General features: G+C 43.7%; 1 protein-coding gene across 5 annotated transcripts in view; it reads left to right on the forward strand.

The window, feature by feature from the left end:
- The window catches only part of ATG4A (autophagy related 4A cysteine peptidase), a 68783-nt gene that overhangs the window by 44743 nt on the left and 2522 nt on the right, over positions 1-21518 (forward strand). For 4 of the 5 annotated variants that reach the window (XM_058659227.1, XM_004590179.3, XM_058659225.1 and 1 more), the window contains exons 2-11: positions 1632-1742; positions 4501-4572; positions 6590-6688; positions 11421-11522; positions 11696-11768; positions 14576-14655; positions 15320-15507; positions 15629-15707; positions 19671-19816; positions 21352-21408. In XM_058659227.1, coding sequence (XP_058515210.1) covers positions 1632-1742; positions 4501-4572; positions 6590-6688; positions 11421-11522; positions 11696-11768; positions 14576-14655; positions 15320-15507; positions 15629-15707; positions 19671-19816; positions 21352-21408 — 1007 coding nt within the window. The remainder of the gene's footprint in view (positions 1-1631; positions 1743-4500; positions 4573-6589; positions 6689-11420; positions 11523-11695; positions 11769-14575; positions 14656-15319; positions 15508-15628; positions 15708-19670; positions 19817-21351; positions 21409-21518) is intronic. The other variant, XM_058659226.1, reaches the window with a different exon arrangement.

Raw genomic sequence — 21518 nt, forward strand, 5'->3', positions numbered from 1 at the left:
TTGACTCCATCTCCAGCCCCTCTCTCCTTCCTATAGGGCATAGGAGAGAGCTAAAAGTTCCACCCTTCTATTGATGGCTTGGTTTTTCTGGTGAGCAGCCCTCATCCAGAAGCATACCAAGAGTTGCCATATTAGACCAAAAGATGCCCTTTTCTACCCAGGAAATTCCAAAGGGTTATGTGCCCTTTTTGGGAATTGGGGTCAAAGACCAAATGTATGAATGAAAGATTCACCTAGGATCCATACATCTCAGGAAATTACAACAGCTTTTGGAGCTCTATGCCAGAAAATGGGAATGGAGACAAAACATTTTATTTTGTATTATGTCTCAAAATCATAGCAGTCACTTGTGAATCTCAAGACCAAATTATACTTATCCTCAGCCTCAGTAGGCTTTGAAAGCCATATGTGAATAAGATGGCAAATAAAAATATGAGAAAATATCTTGTGTTCCAGTTAAAATGTTACCATTTCCACTCTTGAACCACCTTCCAGATTTGTCACAGTCTCTACTAAGCCCCTGTCCACTAGAAACCTCATGATACAAGCCTCATGCTAGTCCCTGTTATGTGGGCGGGAATGAGATATGCAGGTATTAGTCACCGTGAAGTACCCCCATTCAGAGAAGCTACATAGTTTAAGTGGCTGTTTGCAATGAAGATCCAATGAGAGGGCCCGGCGGCGTGGCCTAGCGGCTAAAGTCCTCGCCTTGAAAGCCCCGGGATCCCATATGGGCGCCGGTTCTAATCCCGGCAGCTCCACTTCCCATCCAGCTCCCTGCTTGTGGCCTGGGAAAAGCAGTTGAGGACGGCCCAATGCATTGGGACACTGCACCCGCGTGGGAGACCTGGAAGAGGTTCCAGGTTCCTGGCATCAGATCGGCGCGCACTGGCCCGTTGCGGCTCACTTGGGGAGTGAAACATCGGATGGAAGATCTTCCTCTCTGTCTCTCCTCCTCTCTGTATATCTGGCTTTCCAATAACAATAAAATCTTTAAAAAAAAAATAAAGATCCAATGGGAACAATATTTTTTTTTCTTTTTAAAGATTTGTTTATAGGAGCTGGCATTTTGATGCATCATGTTAAGCCACCTCCTGTGTCCCATATGAGTGCCTGCCCTGCTTCCAAGACTTGGATGGAATCTCAGTCTCCTGGCTTTGGCCTGTCCCAGCTGTGGACACTGTGGCTGTTGGGTGGCAGGGTCCTAAGCACTTGGGCCATCATTCAGTAGCTTTTAAGCATATCAGAAGAGAGCTGACTCAGAAGTAGAGCAGCCGGGAGTCAAAGCGGTGCTCTGCTGGATGCTAGCGTCTCAAGTGGCTAACCTGCTGCACGAGGCCAACAGCAAGGGTTGGTTGTAACTGTGGCCTGATGCTTTTATTTTATTTTATTTTATCTTTTTCAGAGATGGTGTTGAATGAGACTGTGAGAAAGGAAGGTCAGAAGGGCTAGTCGTGAGGGAGTCTATTAAAGGATACTGATTGTGTCTTTCTTCCCTAAGGAAAGCTATTTATTTGCTATTAGACTCAAGCTAATGAACTTTTACCATTAGGACGAAGGTAAAGATCAGCACACCACAGACTAAGTCCCCAGTGTAAACTTTTACTGATGCTTCTTCCCTTTTGTTGCAGTTTTGTCCAAGTATGAAAACCAGATTACCATTTTCACTGACTATCTAGAAGAATTTCCAGATACAGATGAGCTGGTATGGATCTTGGGCAAGCAGCATCTCCTTAAAACGGGTAAGATTTGGTAGCATGGGTCTGTGCAAGCCCCAGGAAGGTAGACACATGACATTAAGGGTCTGTGCTTACTGTCCTAGAGTTGACAAATCAATGTTAATGCTACTGCCAGATGAATCTGCCTTGTAGCCAGTGGTGCTGAAGCCTTTGGCCCCTTAACTTGTCCAAACCTATCCAAGGCTCAGAGAGGCTCCAGCACTGGTGTTCACAGGGTTACACAATTTTGTACAATTTGCAAAAATAATATATTTTTGTTGTTTTCCTTGAGGGAGACCCTCTAGATTCAAGATGCCTTGGATTTACAAAAATCACAGATGCACCTCTGGCATCCCAAGGGAATATCTGGTTTTTAGGAACTAGGCTAAATTCTCCTCATTCTTCTCACATCCTCAGCTGTCTCGATTAAAAAAAAAGACTTATTTTTATTGGAAAGGCAGACTTACAGAGAGGAGGAGGGACAGAGAAGAAGATCGTCCATCTGTTCCCCAAGTGGCCACAGTGGCCAGAGCTGTGCCCATCCGAAGCCAGGACCCTGGAGCATCTTCCGGGTCTCTCACACAGGTGTAAGGTCCCAAGGCTTTGGGCCATCTTTGACTGCTTTCCCAGGCCACAAGCAGGGAGCTGGATGGAAAATGGGGCGGCCGGGATTAGAACTGGCACCCATGTGGGATCCTTGTGCGTGCGAGGTGAGAACTTTAGCTGTTAGGTGTCTAGATTTAAAAAACAAACAAACACAAAACCAAAACAAAACAAAACAAAAGCCAAAAGAACCACCCAAGGACTTCTAAACAGCCCACGGTTGTTAGTAACAGTACAGGTGTGGAATGTCTTGTATTTTTAGATCTTTGGCTGACTCTCTCACTGTGTTCATTGATTCTAATTTTCTAGCAAAATTTTAGCCACTGCAGCTAGATGGAAAGAAAACTTGATGTGCACGCCTCCCTCCCCGCCATTACATTCATATAGATTGAGAGAGACCTTTAATGTGAAACTGCTGATGACTCAGCAGCTACTTTAAAGGCCAAGCTTGGAACGAGGCAGCTCTGAAATTTGTCTCTTTCTGAGCAAAGATTCTCTTGAGAGACCCTTAGTATGGAGGGAGAAACAGGAAGAAGCTGGCAAAATGGCAGGAGAGGAAGTTAGACAGGGACCAGCTCCTCGGGAGTCTGGCTGCCTGATTTTGGTTGGAGAATGGTGAACAGTGGCAAGAGCTTGGTGCCGGTTAGGAGAGCTTTTATACGCAGACTCTTCTGCTAACTCAGGTAAGTCACGTCTTCTGCATCTTCACTTCCTTCCTAATTGCTTAACACGGGTACTGGAGAGGCTGTCTTCTAGTACTGCTATCCCTGACAACAGGAATTCCCTGATTGCCAAGTAAGCTCATATTCAAATATTAAGTTGGGAAATGCCCTTCAATATGAAATTAGTGCTAAAATTCTACATAGCTTCCTCTGCAGAAAACCAGGCCAGAAGGCATAGAGACTATGAGAAGCAAGAGTGAGTGGTGTGGATATCTGAGAAGATAGGGTATAAGTGGGTACTGTGAAAAGCGGGAAATAGAATTTTCTCTAAAAGTGAAGTTTATTTGGGTACAAAAAGGTTTTGAAATCCAGGCATAATTTTTTTTTCATAATATATATTTTCCTTTAAAGTTTGATACCCCTCACATAATAGCATTGTCACAGGTGTATTGCATGCAAACATCACCGAAGCACTTTTGTGTGGATTATTCTCTACCTATGAAGCAGGTACTGTTATACTCTTCATTTTATGAATGAGGAGACTGAAGGCCAGGGAGTTGAGCAGCAAGGTTAAGCAAGCTGGTAAGCCAGCAGAGTGAGGGCTCATCCCCAGGCACAGTATGTCTTGAGAAGTCTTTCTCTTAACAGTTAAATGTCTGCTTCTCGAAGTGTGTCAGACACCAAGGCCATGAAGGGAAAGCAAAATCTACACAGATCAAGTTCTTGATTTGACCAAAGTAAAGGGGAGAGAAAAAATAAGAAAACTATTGGATAAAATGGAATTTCCCTTCCTTCCTTTAGAGTGCAATGACTATAAATTCTTATGCAATACAAATATGGATGTGCTGTCAAGAATGGACAGAGATGACTACATAGCATAGAAATATGTCTAAGAACAGATGGAAATGTAGAAGCCATTGAAATAAATTTGTCATAAAACACAAGAAAATCCTGCTTTGAAGAAATATGCCTAATGTGCATCCACTTATATTACAAATGCTAGTTGTACTGGGTACTATGGATATATTTCTCATACATAGTAATTTTGCTTATCAGAAATATTTCTCTTTAGTTAAATTCAGGAGCATCTGCATATGTGTGCACACAAACACAAGCCCTAGTTTCAAATAATAGACAGAGAGTACTGATGAGGGGCTCAACCAACCATTACCCTTCCAGCCAGGACTGGTTTTGGTATTATTAGGTTCTCTAAGATCCCTGATTTTCCTGTTCCTTCTCTGTTGCTCATGACCTCAGTAACTGCCAGAACCATGGGGCTCAGTCAAGAGACAGGGACCACCCACCATCACTGGGTCAGAGTAGCTCTGGTCAAAACATAGGGAGGAGGAAATCATCTGGAGAACAAGGCACTGGGTTTCCTATGAATTTCACTAGCTCCATTACATTGACCTTGGTATTGCTTATTTGGAAATGAATTTATGCTAGCTCAGAAGTCAAAGGCAGCCATTTTCATATGGGATATAGTGATTTAATTTTAATTTCACATTTAATTACAGAAAAATCTAAGCTGTTGTCTGATATAAGTGCACGTCTATGGTTTACATACAGAAGGAAATTTTCACCAATTGGTAGGTATATCACTTGTTGTGTTGTCCTTTCTTCCTGTGAATAGCTTGACTCATGTTATCAATGACTTCCCAGAATCTTCAGAATTAACAGCTTACCCTGGAAAATAATTTGATTTAGGGCAATATGTAAGCCTTACACTAAGATTCTTATTGTTGAAGTATCATATCAAGTATGGTTCCATGGTATTAATGTGTCATGCTAATATTCTTTTGACAACTACCTCCATGGATTCAGGTACCAGATGGTGTTATTTGTGTTTTCGAGAGTAAAGAAAACAAGCTCTAAGATTTTAATTTGGATAATAACTGTTAAATTGCAACAAACTGCTTTGTGAAATTACTTAATCATAATTTTCATCATGCCTTGAAGGAAACAAAGTAATTCTTTAGATTTCTTTTTCCTTATGAAATCAAAGTACCTTTCCAATGGGAGATTATAATGGATTTCCTTGGAATTAATTCTAAGGTATTACTAGCTGCAGTTTAGGAAAAAAATGTTAGTTCAGAAAGCTAAGTGAACTCTCTGAAGATGATTTGTAAAGTGTTTGCAAGTATGGTAGCCACTTCCTAGTATCATGGCCCTGAAGGAAGAGGACCTACAAGTGGTAGAAGCTACTCTTCTAAGAGGAGACCTGACTGACCACTTTTGATGCAGAACTATGTCTAGTAACTAGAGTGAAGTCAGCCTTTCTAAGTGCCCCAAGAAACACATAGATTTTTAAAAAATTTTTTTTTCGCTCCCCACAGAATGTATTCTAAACAGTAACAAAAGAATGACCTATAGTATATAGTTGTTCTAAAACGTTAACTTTCTATAGGTGAAGTTTTTTTTTTTTCCCCCCGACGGCTGAAAAACATTTTCAATTCAACTCTGACAATGCTTTGGCAACAGCTGATCTCTTCTTTATGGAGGCCTCCTTGTGCCTTCTCCACACGCATCTGGCCCATACTCCCAGCATTAGCGAGAGCCCAAGGGCTGCCATTAGAGCTGACAAATGCTCTCACTTCTCCCCCTCTTGCTGCCGCAACTCTCCTTCAATCCCTACAGCAAAGGGAAAAAATGGCTGCCTTAGTGCACGTGTTGATGACTCCCTTTAAAGGTAGGTCATCCTTAAATTAAGCATAGTTTCTCACTTTCATGTTGGGAAGGAAAACAGTGAAAGGAAAATATTTCCTCTATCAGCCAAGTTACCTGATTTCATTGGTCTCTTGAAAAAGGATATTGTGCTCACTTTGACCATATATGTGAAATCTTTATACCAAATATTCTTAAGATGAACCCTGTTGTCTTATTTCTTAACTGGGTTTGTACTTTTCAAAGATGTGGTATATTTATAATTTATCAATATTATTTTAAATTATGACCATATCATAACAACGAATTTTGCATCGTTCTAAACACTTTTACAAATATTCCATTTGATTCTCAGAATGCCCACCAATAGTAGGCCACATTTGTACTATTATCTGTGGTCTGTAAGTGAGACCTGGATTAGATAGTTTGTGCCTCATCTAGGTCTCTTGCCTCTAGTTTACATTGTCCTTCTTGCTATTCAGAACTTTATAATATCTCTGTAGAATAGTTAAGAGCCTTCCAAGTCTCTTGATCATTTTGATGTCAATCTTTGCTGGTATCTGTTCTTTAATTAAGATAAGACTGGCTTCCCTGAGAACTTAGGGCAGTACAAGTAAGCTGTGCAAGGCAGGTCTGGCAGATGATGACATGGAACGAATTAAGTGTTGGTAGTGGTACATGGCAGTCATCTATAAAAATTGTACATATACTTAGATGTCTCCAAGCAGAAAACCCAAGGGCCAGGTTTAATTCATTTGTTTGTTTTGTCTTTGGCCATGGAACCCATTTTGGTTGACTCAGCCTTATCTCTGTAAGTTCTAACCTTAGATCCAAATCTTGCTTCCCTTTTGAGTGAATCCCATGTAAGTTCAAAAAATTCTGATTTTTTGGGAAAGGGCAATTTAAGGAACCCACATTTATTTGCATTTATTTTACCAACAGGGGGAACTGGCCCTTCATCAGATGCTGGCTGGGGTTGTATGCTACGTTGTGGACAAATGATGCTGGCTCAAGCCCTTATCTGTAGACACTTGGGAAGGGGTGAGTTCGGTTTGTTCTGTAAACTACCTCAAGAGACCTCTGTCATATCACTGGCTGGGGTTGGGTTAATATTGCTGCTGAGATCATGGAACACTCAATAACAAAGCTACAGATCCTAAGATGCTCTCTGGAGCTTACTTGGTGTGTCTGATAGATCACCAGAGTTCCTGACAAGAAGGAAGGAGCTGGCATTTGCTTGAGACTCACCAAGCCAGAGAAGATACTTTGCTGGTACACGATTGAACATTGTGGCAGGTGTGTCATTTGGAGTTTTCATCTTTGCTGTTATTTGAGTGAGTCCTTAAAATGGCCAGATAACAAAGAGAACAGGAAGAAGGGTGTGGTATTTAAGTCTGTTTGTTGACCTCATTTAAAAGATCTTCCCATTGAAGGATGGAAGTGACCTAAAGGAAGTGCCTAATGAAGCAGCTAGTGCTATTTTGGCTTTGATTCCCTGAAGATGTACATTTGATGAAGAAGAAATCTTTAAATTACCTGCCTTGGGAAACTGCTTCCCTAATTAAAACCTTCCTGGTATCATTATTGTAATTCTCAGGTCTTGCTTTCTTAAGACATACATGGGCCCTTTCCAGTGGGCATCAAAGAATGACCTCGTTTGGATACCAGTCCAACTTTCACTTGGGTGAAAGTCTAGATGGACTTGGATAAGATTAGGCTTCTGAACTCATTGGCTGTTGGTGACTGATGTTCAAGAGATGTGGAAATGTCGCTCCCCTTTCCCCACGGTGCAAACTCTCAGGATTTGCTGCAGTTTCCAGAGAGAACTGGGCTTCAGAAGTGTGTGCTTTCACAGGGCAGTGTCAAAATTTCTGTTTTACACATGAGGCAATTGAAGCTCCAGGAAGGAAGGTGATATGCCCAGGGTCAAACAACAAGAGAGCATAGATTTGGAAATCAAATGTAGATCTTCTAATTCCTTGTCCAGCGATTTCTATGGATTCTTCATGAAGTAGATTCATTCTTATTGTCTAACCTTTTTCTCATTTATAAAACCCTTCAAGATGATTAATCCAGAAGTTGACTGTGAATGTAACAGCAAATTAGAAAAAAAAAATTAAACTCACAATCGACAGTCTCTGTCATCGTAGTGTAAATGCAAGTAGCAGGGAGAAATTGCACATCAGTCCTGTAGTTAAGACAAGTTGGAAATGTTATTTTGTAAAGAAGTCTTTTGGGTTGCTTCCTATTCAGTTTTTTTTTTTTTAATTGAGATGGGATGTTCGCTTAATTGCTTAATTGTCTTTGGTAAATATTTCATGGTGTTAAGCAGCCATTTAATCAGGATTTCTATAGCAGTTCAGTTACTACTGAAAAAAAAAGCTGGTTGTGGTTTGCCCTCTGAAGTCTGCTTGGATGTGAAATTTAAAACTTTGGTTTCAGAAGTATTAGAAGCAACAGAAAACTGAAGAATCTAGAGATAACAGCCCTTGGCTTCAAGTGCTTTCCATCTGTTTGTTCAAATTCTCTCTAAAACCTCAGGAAATAAATTTATATCTTTCCTGGAAGCAAGCTAAGCCTCAGCAATTGGGCCCGTTAGAGTTACTGGGGCTGAGAGGATGGAAGTAATGCCTTTTGTCCACAGCAGTGATTCTGTAGGATTTTACAGTTGTCCTCTCCAAGTTAAAAGTAGCCTGTGGGAAATATTGGGGAGAAAGTGCGGAGGGTGAAGACTGTGTCTAAGGCACAGCATTTAAGAAACCTTGAACAACTGATATAAGAGATCATTTGTTTTTACAAAGCTCAGTGTGGACTTTAAAAATATTTATGGGCCTGGCACAGTGGTTCAGTATCTAAATCCTTGCCTTGCATGTCATGGGATCCCATATGGGCACTGGTTCGTGTCCTGGATGTTCCATTTCCCATCCAGCTCCCTGCATGTGGCCTGGGAAAGCAGTAGAGGACGGGCCAAAGCCTTGGGACCTTGTACCGTCATGGGAGACCCAGAAGAAGCTCCTGGCTCCTGGCTTCAGATTGGCTCAGCTCTAGCTGTTACAGCTACTTGGGGAGTGAACCAGCAAATGAAAAATCTTTCTCTCTGTCTTTCCTTTTCTCTGTAAATCTTTCCAGTAACAATAAAATAAATCTCAAAAAATTTATTTATTTGAGGGCGAAGGAAGAGAATGAGAGACACATATCACATCCTTTGGTTGATTCCCCAAATGCCCAGAATACATCCAAGAACTCAAATGTGATCCCTCCCTTGGGTAGCAGGAAGCCAGTTACTTGGGCCATCACCACTGCCTCTTGGGGTCAGCATTATTTGGATGCTGGAGTCAAGAGCTGGAGCTGGGAATCTAACCCAAGCACTGCAATGTAGGACTCAGGCATCCTAACTTCTACACTAAATGCCAGGTTTTTGGCGTGGACTTTTTAAAAACTGGTGTAATTTGGTTGTTGTTTATAGTGCTTGCTTATATTTCAACTAAACTGGGATCTTTAATTTTTTTTTTTTTTACCTGCTGAACCCTTTATTTGGTGACAAATAAAGTCCCTAACTATGATATAAATTAAAAATGTGTTATGGCAAAGACTGAAAGGAAAAGAAAAAAGAAAGGGAGGGAAAAGGGAAGAAAGAAAAATCATTATATTCTTTGAATTATGTCTGTGAATGTTACACATCTGTTAACTTAAAACTAAATTAATGAAAATTTTTTTATTGATTACATTGTATTATGTGACACAGTTTCATAGGTACTTGGATTCTCCCCACCCCTCCCCAAACCCTCCCACCATGGTGGATTCCTCCACCTTGTTGCATAACCACAGTTCCAGTTCAGTTGAGATTCCCCCATTGCAAGCATATACCAAACATAGAGTCCAGCATCTTATTGTCCAGTCTGGTTACTCAATACCATGTCAACTAATTCCATAATGTTATATATTGTTACTGATGTAATGTCGGGGCTTTTAATTGATTGGGACGATACTCTGCCAGCTCTACCTTCAGACCAGAGATGGTCTCCCCAAGAAACTGTTGAACTTATCTGGACAATAAGATGCTGGACTTTATGCTTGGTATATGCTTGCAATGAAAAAATCTCAACTGAATTTGAACTGTGGTAATGCAACAAGGTGGAGGAATCCATGATGGGGGGGGTTGGGGAGGGATGGGGGGAATCCCAGTACCTATAAAACCGTGTCACATAATACAATGTAATTAATGAATTAATAATAATAAATAAATTTTAAAAAATTAAAAAAAAAACATACAAGACCAGACCTAACTTAAGCACATCTTCTTTAAAAAAAAAAAAAAAAAAGAGAAAAAGAGAATGCAAGTTCTGAACCACATCCTGTGACTTCTACATTGACATTTCAATTATTAGTTTATATACGACCGGGTTCTATACACCTTAAAATGGCTATAGATTACTATTCAGCTGTCTCATGTCTATTTTAATTTTAGTATTTAGCATTTTATAGCATTGAAGCATGATTTTGCTGAACCTGGCTGTTTTTCGGGTAGTCTAATTCTATAACTCTAACAAAACATATGTCAACAGTTTAGGTGAACAGTTTTAGGAGGGGTGTGCAGAGAAATCTTCAATACCCCAGTGAGGAGTAGCTAATCTTTGTGTCCCACCCAGTGAGTTATAATGAAAAATATTTTAAAGAAAGCAAAAACTTAAACTGTAGTATAAAATGACAGTATGCAATGTTTTGAATGTCTTCCTAGTTGTGAATTGTGTTTATTGCCCTATGAACTGCTGATTGTCAAAATAGAACATTTTATCAGGGCTGGTGTTGTGGCAGAGCATGTTAAGTCACTACTTGTCACACTGTCATGTCAGAGCACTGGTTTGAGTGCTAACTGCTCCACTTGTGACCCAGCTCTCTGCTTATGGCCTGGAAAAGCAGCAGCAGATGACTCAAGTCCTTGAGATCCTGCACTCTAGTGGACAACCCAGATGGAGTTTCAGTTTCCTGAGTTAAGACTGGCCGACCCTAGCCACTGCAACCATTTGGGGAGGAAATCTGCAAATGGGATATCTCTCTGTCTGCCCGCTCCTTCTCTTTCTGCTATTCTTTCAAATAAAAAAAAAAGTGAATCTTTAAAGCAGAAGAGTCACATATCCTCCTTTTGAGATCCTTTTGGCAAGGCTTCCACAGTGCAAGGGCAAAAGCTTTTGCTCTTGCCAGGGGTGGGGGGAGCGGCTGGTGCTATGGCACAGCAAGTTAATCAGGCCTGCACTGCCAGCATCCCATAAGGTCACCAGTTTGAGTCCCGTTCCTGGCTCCTGGCTCCAGCCTGGCCCAGCTGCAGTTGTTACAGCTATTTGGGGTGTCTATCCTTCTCTGCCTTTCAAAGAAATAAATTAAAAAAAAAAACACATTGCTCTGTGTGTGGTGATGAGACACTAGGGCATCTGAGTTATGTGCAAATCACTGTCAGGTTCTGTGGCTGACCGGAAGACCTCTATGACCGTGTTGTTTTGTAATATTTATTTGTATCTAGTCCTTGAGCCAAGCCAGTTGTTTAATCTACTTCTTGTTTGGCTTGCCCTGTATCCACACGAAATCTTTTATAGTCATTAGTTTCTAGATGTCCTTGGCCTCAAGAAGAAAGGTATTTTGGAATGTTCTAACTTGATTTATCCCTGACTTGTGGAGATGCAGTTCTAGTGTTTCTTCCTAGTTAGTAGTTAAAGAGTGTGGACAGATAGCAGATAGTTATAAAAAATGATTTTAACCCTTTTTTCCCTCTCAAAAGACTGGAACTGGGAGAAACAAAAAGAACAACCCAAGGAATATCAACGAATCCTACAGTGCTTTTTAGACAGAAAAGACTGTTGCTACTCTATTCATCAAATGGGTAAGGTCATCAGTGAATGGCAGTGCTCCATCTGCTCTTTCTCTTCCCCTGCCTTATGTGTGGCTTCCTAAGTTGTCCATCTGCTTAATTACTTGTGTTCAAAAATTATTAGGAGTTTGTGCCTTGTTGGAATATCTTTGGCTAACATGTTCATTTTTTTCCACATAAAACAGCACAAATGGGTGTAGGAGAAGGGAAATCTATTGGCGAATGGTTTGGACCAAATACAGTTGCACAGGTGTTAAAGTAAGTAAGAATCTAGTGTCTGCCTTAATCTTGTGTCTCCTTTGCCCTCTCTTCTCCACCCCACCCAACTAAAGTTCCCATCAACTTAAGTGTTCTTGACAACCTGCTAAGCCAATGTGCCATCAAACATCCAGATAGGTCTCTGAATGTGTAAGTGTAGCTGTCTGCTTCGGTACACCAGTGTTGCATCCATTGATATCAGTATATATATTCGGACACATTCAGTGTCTCATCACTCTTCAGCTCGATGCTTAGCTTGAATGTTCTTTGAAGCTGAAAGTATGTGGTGAAGGCTGGACTGGCTGAAGCAAATAGAGGACTCTTACCCTGCATAATATTTTACAAACCTGTTCATGCATTTCATGTTGACTGCATAGCTTTACTATACTACATGCTGGGTAGACAGAAATGAGACACATTCCTTACCTCAAGGAACCCACCAGCTATCGGAGAAGACCCACCCTGGAGGGGGTTTTGGAGTTAGTTTGTCATCTCCTCAAAGACTACTTAGGATACCCCAGCATGGTGCTTTTGCAGCAGGCCTGTGGGATTCCAGAGTTCAGCTCCCCCTGTGAGAGGTACCGAGGGGAGGCCAGGACTCATGGGGAGTTCAGGTGTTGAGTGGCCACAGCACCTGCTCCTGCAAGCTCACGTGCCCTGTGTTCACGCTTTATCGACAACCTATCAAGCAACAACTCCACCAGGGCAGACACTGTATGTGTCTTGTTCATAGCTTCCTGCTACACCAAAGTGCTCAATAAATACTCGAGAAAGACATTAAAATTGTAGCCAGAATCTGAAGCCAGGATGTAGGGATCAGAAGATTGAAAGTACTTGGCCTCCTTTGGTGTTTCATACTTCAGTTCTTTGGCATTATGGCAAGACCCACGCTGTGCAGTAATTAACCAATCTTCAGTGACTTAGAATGCTTTGAAAATATGCATGCCAGGGGAGTAGTGTGCATTTGCTGGAGATATGGAACAAAAACCTGAATCTTGTTTTTACTGCTTGGTCACAGTGCAGCCTCACCCAAGACTACTTCCCTGTCTTAGAGTGGCCTTTTTGGCATCATTGTCTCTGCCAAGTGAGGATTGGGCCACATTTTGGGAACCACTGCAGGAAGCCAAGGTAGAAAAGTATAAGAGAAACACAATGCCAGCCCCAAACAGAAGCTTGCAGTGGTTAGTTGCTAAATGCCATCCCTCAGAATTTGCTTCTTATTAAATTTAGAGGCTTGTAATAGCAAGCGAATGACATGTTTTTTTCAAGAATTTAAATGGATTCTGATTCGGCATGATTGTTGTCATTAACAATAGTGCAGGTGATCCTCGACTTCCAATGGAGTTATGTCTAAACAGGCCCATTGTAAAATGAAAATATTGTGAAATAGAGAATACATATAATACACCTAGGCTACTGAACACCATAGCTTAACAAGAGTCATTTCCCTCATGACTGTGCACCTGTATGGGAGCTGTGGTGCCCTGCTACTGCCCAACATCCCAAGAGAGTGTTGTGCCCTATATTGTTAGCCTGAGGAAAGATCTGAATTAAAAATCTGAAGTATAGGTGCCACTGAATGTGTAACCATTTTATACCATCATAAATTCAAAAAAATCCTACATTGAACCATCTAGGTTGGGGACCATTAGCATATTACTATTTGTTGTGTTAAAGTATATTATTCTGAAAAAGGTTAAAAGATGAACATAACTGAAATACAAGTGTAATGGTATTTAACCTCTCCCCGGGAGCTACTTTGGTAGACAGACCGGTGATGAGTTCCTTTGTTTGCTTTTGAGACCAGGCCTTTGCTAGGAATTCAAGAAATAAGTAGGTTCAATATCTTTTCTTTCAAAGTGGCAAGAGAGGAAGAAGGGAAGGGAAAAATAGGCAGGTTACTTTTTTGTGCGTTGACCTCGGATCATCTCTCTTTCCAAGGGTTTTTCTTTCTGACACCCCCTGAAGTCATGCAGGTTGGCATGCAGTCCCTTCAGCTGCTGACTGGGAAGGCCTCGCCCTGATTCAGTCTGTGACATAAGTCTCCTTGAAGGCTGTTCATGGTGGTGGGGGTGGGGTATGAGAGATCATCTCTCTCTTTTTCTCTCCTCCTCCCTGCACCCAGTGTACTTCCAAAAGGTCAAGAAAGATAGAAGTAAAAAGATAAGTTTCTTTTGGCGCAAAACTGTTTTGCAATCCATACGTAATTGTTGCACAATTTGCCCTTTTATGAACTTGCTGACGAACTCTCCCAAATGCATGGATTTCTTGTTTTTTGTTTTTGTTCCCAAATTATCTTGTAACTCTATTTTTCCCTGAAGGTTTTGAAGTCTCCTCTCTCTCTGGGTTTCCCTGGGGCTCATTCTCTGTATTATCTATGCTCACCAACAGATGTGTATTTCAATGACTGTTTTCTTGTCCCAAAAACATAGTAAGAATGTCATGTAGTTCAGAAAGCAAACACACACACACATACAAACACACACACAAAACAAGTCCCCCGTGACTCTGAGAGCAGCTGCATGGCTAACTTTGCTTCTTTTGCCCACTGGGAGTCCTTTGTTTTGTGAGGTAGACTTCTTTTTCTGCAGTTCAGATACAGTGACTAGCATTCTCACTGTCCCTGGATGTGGCCTGTCCCAGAGGTCTGTCCCAGAGGTCTGTCCCAGGAGCCAGTGCTGACCTGAATGCCAGCTTCTCTGTGGCTTGGCGTTCAGTGACTTTGGACAGAACTTGTGCATGACAACTGCCTCCTGCCCACTTCCCCATCTTCCCCAGTTGTAACTTCATCATATATTGCTTTGCAGAAAACTCGCTTTATTTGATGAATGGAATTCCTTGGCTGTTTATGTTTCAATGGATAATACAGTGGTCATTGAAGATATCAGTGAGTGCCCAACCTACTTGTCTTCCCTGTTGGGGAGGTTGGGGTAGGGGTGTTGGTGGTGAGTTCCTCCCTTACCATTCAAAAATTTGAGGCTTCGGAGTCTCCCTGGCATCCCCTCCAAGGTACAGGAGCTTAGGAAAGCACAGGGCTCTGTTGCTTTTCTGCGGGCTTTCTGTGAAATGGAGAAGACCCATTAGGGCGTCTTTGCTGTCCCTCAGTGAAGTACTGGACCCCTCGCTTGCAGGAAATTCAAAGTGCATATCATTCATTGAACCACCAGTAGGTCTTTTGTGTGAAGATCCACTTTTGTCCAGGTTTGTGCTGCCTTCCATGAGGGATAGGGAGACCTAGAGACCTAGCCCTTGTCTCAAAGGCCCTTGTAGACTAGCTGAGAAGTGAAATATTCTTCATCAAGCCAGAACACCTGTTGAGAGCTAAGCAAGTGTGCAGTGCTCAGAGTGCTGAGCTTGAGATGGGAGGTGTGGCCTGTGGGAGGTTGGAGCCAGCTGGGCCCTGCTGGCAGTGGGGAGGGCCTTGCAGGCAAGGATTGCTATCTGAGTTAACCCCCCTCCACCTCACACCCACCTTCATTGTATGTTTGTGCAGCAGTTCTCAAGGCTGGGTTACCTTTACTCACCCAACTCTCTTTATCTCTTCTTTCTAGAAAAAATGTGCTGTGTCCTTCCCTTGAGTGCTGGCACCCCTGGTGAAAGGTCCCCTGAGTCTCTGGCTGCTTCGAACCAGAGTAAGGGCACATCTGCCTGCTGCCCAGCCTGGAAACCCCTGCTACTCATTGTGCCCCTCCGGCTGGGCATAAACCAAATCAATCCTGTCTATGTTGACGCATTCAAAGTAAGTTGCCCCTTTCCCCGAGCCCACTGCTGCCCACCCATCATCCCGCCATGCCTGCACAGAGATCCGTGAGCAGCAGTCCACAAGTGAGTTGAGAATCTTGCATTCTCTTTCCCTCCAGGAGTGTTTTAAGATGCCACAGTCTTTAGGGGCATTAGGAGGAAAACCAAATAACGCCTATTATTTCATAGGATTCTTAGGTAAGAAAGGAGGACTCACACAAGTAAGTCACCACGGGCCAGGGGAGGGTGCGGGGACAAGGTTGACCTGGGGAGACAGGTGACTTCAATGAGTGGGCTGCTGTCTGGCCCAGGACTGCCAAGGTGGCGTCCGGTCTGCTGCTCCTGTTGCTAGCCTGAAATGTGAGGAGAAACGTGCCCGACAGGCTGCAGCTCCTCTTTGAGAGCCTCTGGTTCCTTGCCTCTCCAGCAGATAGTTGCCCCTGCTTTCTGCCTGGGTGGTCCCAGGGTCACAGCTTCATCTAGCGCATCCCTTTCCTGCCTGGGAGGCCCAGGGCAGTGACGTTTCAATCCCTTGTCTTTGCTGACCTTGCTGTTACCAGGGTTCAGACAGCCAGGCCAGGAACTGCCCTCTGGCTTGCCCGGCCCCAGGGTTGGGCATGTGGGCTCATTGTTTGCAGCCGTGACAGGGTGGTCGTAGAGGAGGCAAAGGTAGAATTACCCCTTTCCCCATGACAGGAGCTATGCCATAAAACCACTCATTTTCTACTGTGACCCCTAACAGCCTGATGCTATGTGCAGGTCCGGGCCTCTGAAAAGCTAGCATTCAAGGCCCTTGACGTACATCGAAGTAGCCCAATGCTTCCCAAACTCCACTGTACACACAAAGCACCTTGAAGGCCTATTAAGATACTGATTCAGTTGGTCTGACTTAAGGCCTGGGAGTCTACATTGCAGAGTGGGTGGTGTCCACAGACCACAGAATCCCTGCTTTGAGGACCAAGGGCCCAGATAGCTGGTTAGTATTAAAGAGTGTGGGTTAGAGGAGTGGTACAGTCAGGACGCCTGGGACAGGGGCGGGCTGCACTGAGACAGGGCCTCCGGGAAGTTAGGAGCTTAGGTGTGTCCACAGGCAAGGGAGAGCTGGAGTGATTAGGAGAGTCTGGCAGGAAGGGATGTGTAGAGCACTGTGTACAGATGACTTTAGTCAGCCTCCCCCACCCATCTCCTGGAGATTCCTGGAGCTGAAGAGGGGTTGGAAACAGACATCTCTGGATTAGTATGCTAGCCTCCCTCTTGCTGGCTGTGTGAGTGCAAGAAAAGGCCGTGAAGTCTGTTCAGTCTCGGGTCCCTGCTCTGTAAAATATGGCTAACACCCAAATCGCTGTCAAGTCATCTCACAGTAAAGCATTCAGCAAAGAGCCAGGCACCAAATCTGCATAAAGGAGAAGGTAGTTCCACCCTGCCTCACCCCGACGTCTCTTGCTACCTCTTCCTGAAAAACAGGATTTTTGTATAGCTGCCTGTGCTCGCTAATGCTGCCATCTATTGGTCAGCCGTGAGAAGTGCAGCTGAATTGAACCGAGGAGCCTATGGTGGCTTTTGTTTTTCCCAAGTACAAAATACAGTGTTTGGAGTTACATAAGTTTAGATGTCCTCACTTCCTAAGCTTCTAGGTTCTTGTCAAAGAAAATATTGCACACATACAGTTCCTGTTGTTTGTGCTTGCCCAAGTCTGTTCAGGCTGCTTTAGCAGAGTGCTATGGACTGAATGGTGTGGAAACAACAGAAATGGATTCTCCCAGATCTGGAGACTGGGAATTCCAAGTTCAAGGCACTGGCAGATTCCATTCTGGTAAGGACCTGCTCGCTGGCTCGTAGATGGTACCTTCTCACTGTACCCCCATGTGGTAGAAAAGGAGAGGTGGCTCCCTGTGGCTTCTAAGGACACTAATCCCACTTAAGAGAGATCTATCTCAAAGGCATGGCACTGGAAAATATTTCTGGAGGTTTCTCGGTGAATGGTGTATGTGGTTCCTGAGCACACTGGCTTCCCTTTCCTGAGATGCCAGGTGAGAACTGCCAAGCTTGAATAGCCCCATTTTCTGGGCCAGGAAGACTTTTGTGGTGTGTGATTTCTCATTAAAGAGGTACAGGGCAATCCTTCATTCTTTAATAGCCCAAGGCAGAAGTTCATGTAGTGCCCATCTTCTCATTTAAGCGTGTAAACGCTTTGTGCAAATGTGTAGCTCCCAAGGCCTTCCCACTGCCATGTTGTGACCCATCCCTTTACTGTATGAATGGGTTGAGTGGCCCCGTCTGCAGACTGTCTGAAGGATGGGAAGGGCTGAGAGTTGCTATTTTCCAAGCACCTGCCTTGTGCCTGGAGCTCTGCATAGTTAGTTCTCTCCCTCTCCCTCATCCCCCTCTCCCAGGTGAGGTGCAGATCACATTGTTTTCATTTGACACATAGCAAAACTCAGATTAAGAGAGCTTATTTCCTCTAGGTCACTCAGCTAGAAAGAAGTGAAGCCAGGATTTACTTCCAACTTGGTTTTCTGTACTTGCTACAGTCCATGGCTTCCCTGGGAACCTCCTGCCTGGCGGAAAGGCAGGGGAGGCTCTAGATGTGGCAGACAGTGGTTGCGGGGAGACTTAGGCCGTCACATTTTGCCTGCTGCAATTGGGGCTAGATTGCCAGCTCAAGATCCATCTTGTTAACCCTGTCCCTGCAGGTGGTTGGGTAGCCTGCATCTTCTCCCTGGGTCTCATCTGACACTTTGGCCTAGTCCCCACAGTCCCTCTTGCCTTCTTCTATTGTTTTTTTTTTTTCTTCTTCTTGTAAGCAGTCCAGCAACAAGGCAGCTAAACACACACACACACACAATCCCTACACCTATTTCACCAACACACCCATGTATGTTCACCTTGCTTTCCATATACTGTTCAGCATTTGTTCACAGGGAAATACTCTTGATCTAAAGGAGCAGCTCCCACTAGCCACCTTGTATGTGTATTGGTTATAAGCATTTGACAGAGGCAGAATCTTCCAGGTTTTATGATACTCTGGGTGGTAACTAAAACGGGCTCACTCACCGCAGCTTTTAAGTAAGAAAATTGCAAGAGTGAATGAAGTGTTTTGTTCTTGGTTTATGATAAATTTTAAAACTTTTCATCAGCTAGAAGAAGCACATTCTTTGCAAACAGGAGTACATAAATGCAGCCAACTCAATCCTCAGTACCATTCTAGGAAGAGTTTGGGGGGCATCCCCCCATGCCATGCTCCTGATGCCAGTGGATCTCACTTTGGTCACCTGACACAGTTGAGGACACAAAAGGCTCAGATGCTTTTCAAGCCAGGACAATGAGATCAGCGTTCCCTGTTAGATACTTTGGCTTCCTCAGCATGCGGCTGCTAGGTACTGCACGGACTCTCATCCCTTACACTATCAGGTCAGTACAGAAATGCTGGCTACAACAACTCCTCCAGGCACATTTTAGGGCCAGGAGATGTAATTCAGCAAAGCATTCCTTTTCTCTCCTGTACAAAATCAACTATCTCAAAGTGAGTTTTCCTGCTGAGTCCTATGGTGTTAAGGAGGCAAAGGCAGTGCTTTCTGACAGGCATTTACTAACTTGCTAGCAGCTATGAATGTGTTAGCTATTCAAGACCAGAGGTCAGCTCATGAGTATCTCATCCATAGCAGAATTAGCGTCCTCAGTTGATCTGGGGAGTATTTCTTTTGGAAACCAAGGCTTCTTCCCTGACCAGAGGCACCCTCTGAGCATAAGTCTGGGAACTGCTGATTCTAGATCAAGATGCTTTCCAGTGTCACATGGGACAGAATAGCACCTGGGCTCACGGCCCAGTGACTCTACCTCCCACCTGCTCTTGGCTACTGCTGCTCACAGAGCCTGGCATGTCATCTGTGGTCTCTCGTGCTCAAACCTGTCACTTTTTCGTTTTTGGACTTGGACATTGAAGCCATGTAAATGCTAGGACAAGTGTTCTCATTGAGTGATTAGATTTGAGTGCAAGTGTCTTCCTTCAAGCATGCTCACTCTGGCTCCAGGCTTTCTGTCATCCCATTCGCATTGTCACCAAGGGAGGGGTGAGAAGAACCAGAGGGCCTGCTTGCAAGGACAGCAGTGGGGCAAGGGCCAGTGGTTCTTCAAAGGTTAAGCCTTTCTCTTTCCAATCAGGTAATGAGCTCATCTTCTTGGACCCTCACACAACCCAAACCTTTGTTGATACTGAGGAGAATGGAACAGTTGATGACCAGACTTTTCATTGCCTGCAGTCCCCCCAGCGAATGAATATTTTGAACCTGGATCCTTCTGTGGCATTGGTGGGTATCTCAATGTCGGGTGGGTCAGGGATATGGCACAATTCCATTGCAAATTGACTCCCTGGGAGTTAACCCAATTGCTAAGTAGTATGGCAAGAGTCTGTGAGCATCATGCCTGTAAGAGGTAGTATAGTATGTGGTGGCATGGCAGGGAGAAAGGACTAGGCCCTGGAGCCAATCTACTCAAGTGGGAATCCAGACTCTGCCACTTCTGAGCTGTAGCTATGGAGTCACTTGACCCTTGTGAGGCTTGGTTTCTGCCTCTACAACAGGAGGAAAGCAATGGTGCCTCTCTATCGCAATTACATGGAGCACATTATGTTTAAAGCACTTAGCACAGGACTAGTGCACTATAAGTATTCTATAAATATTATTCTTAGCATTTTATCTTTTCTATGTAAAAAAAAACTTATTTACCTGAAAAGTGTCAACATACACACATATACATACACATGCACACAAGGAGAGAGAGAGTGTGTGTGTGTGTGTGTGTGTGTGTGGAGAGAGAGAGAGAGAGAGAGAAAGATATTTTCCATCCACTACTTTACTCCCCAAATGCCGGCAATAGCTGGGACTTGGCCAGGCCAAAGCCAGGAACCGGGAACTCTATCCAGGTCTCCCACGTGGGTGTCAGGGACCTGAAGCACCTGAGCCATCCTCTGCTGCCACCCACATTGTACATGAGCAGGAAGCTGGACCAGAAACAGAGGTATGACTCAATCCCAGGCACTGCAACATGGGATCCTCGTGTCCCATTGCCTGCCCGAAGTGTTATATTTTTCTCATTTCCCTCTTCAAATCGTTGCCATACTAAGGTGGGTTATAGCTAGAGAGGTATGGGACAGGGGGTAAGAAGCCCTGTGGGGAGCGACTGTGTCCATTTCTCAGTAGACATAGCCCAGGAAGTTGCAGGTTTCCTGCAAGATGACCAACTGATGCCTATATGCAGTGACAGGGATCCTCCTGCCTGTGAAGTTTAGGGGGAGCTGAGGTCTCTCTGCATCCTCTCTTCCCATCGACTCCAGCTCTCAGAGCACTTGGGCTGACAGCTGGTGTTGCTGTCTATTCTGATAGCCCACTCTAATAACCAGGAAGGTCAAAGCCACATTTTCAGTACAGTTTCCATCTGCAAGTGCTATTTGACTTGTGTTTGCTAGTTGAATTGACTATTCTTTACAGATGTGTGTTGGCATACACTGAATTTATTGGAATTAGCCTCATGCTTTGAAGACTGGTCTACAAATTAGAAGACCTCACACCTTGGGTGGGAAGGTCCACATAAAGAGGGGGACAGAGAGCAAACAAGTGCAACTGAGTAAGAGAGTGAGAACAACAGCAAGAGTGAGAGTGCGCAGATGTGTGTGTCCGGCTGAGGCAATGGTCTAGGTGAGAGAAGCCTGGCCAATCTTCTTCCCGGATTGCTGCGAAGACAGGTAGAGAGAAAGTGGCCCATATGGTGATTCTGAGCCCACAGCTCCATATTGCAAAGGGCAGTTCTAAGTTGTGTTCTTTTACTTCTCTCCCTCACCCTCAAGGGATTTTTCTGCAAAGAAGAAAAAGACTTTGATAACTGGTGTAGCCTTGTTCAGAAGGTAAAGATGTATGCTTTTCTTAGTCTTAAACAATTTAAAGTGACTCAGTATGCTTCCTTTTCAAGGTTATTTTTCACAGTAACATAAACTTAGTCTGATATGCTTGTACT

The sequence above is a fragment of the Ochotona princeps genome, chromosome X (assembly GCF_030435755.1).
Source record: "Ochotona princeps isolate mOchPri1 chromosome X, mOchPri1.hap1, whole genome shotgun sequence".
In the NCBI taxonomy this organism is placed as follows: Eukaryota; Metazoa; Chordata; class Mammalia; order Lagomorpha; family Ochotonidae; genus Ochotona; species Ochotona princeps.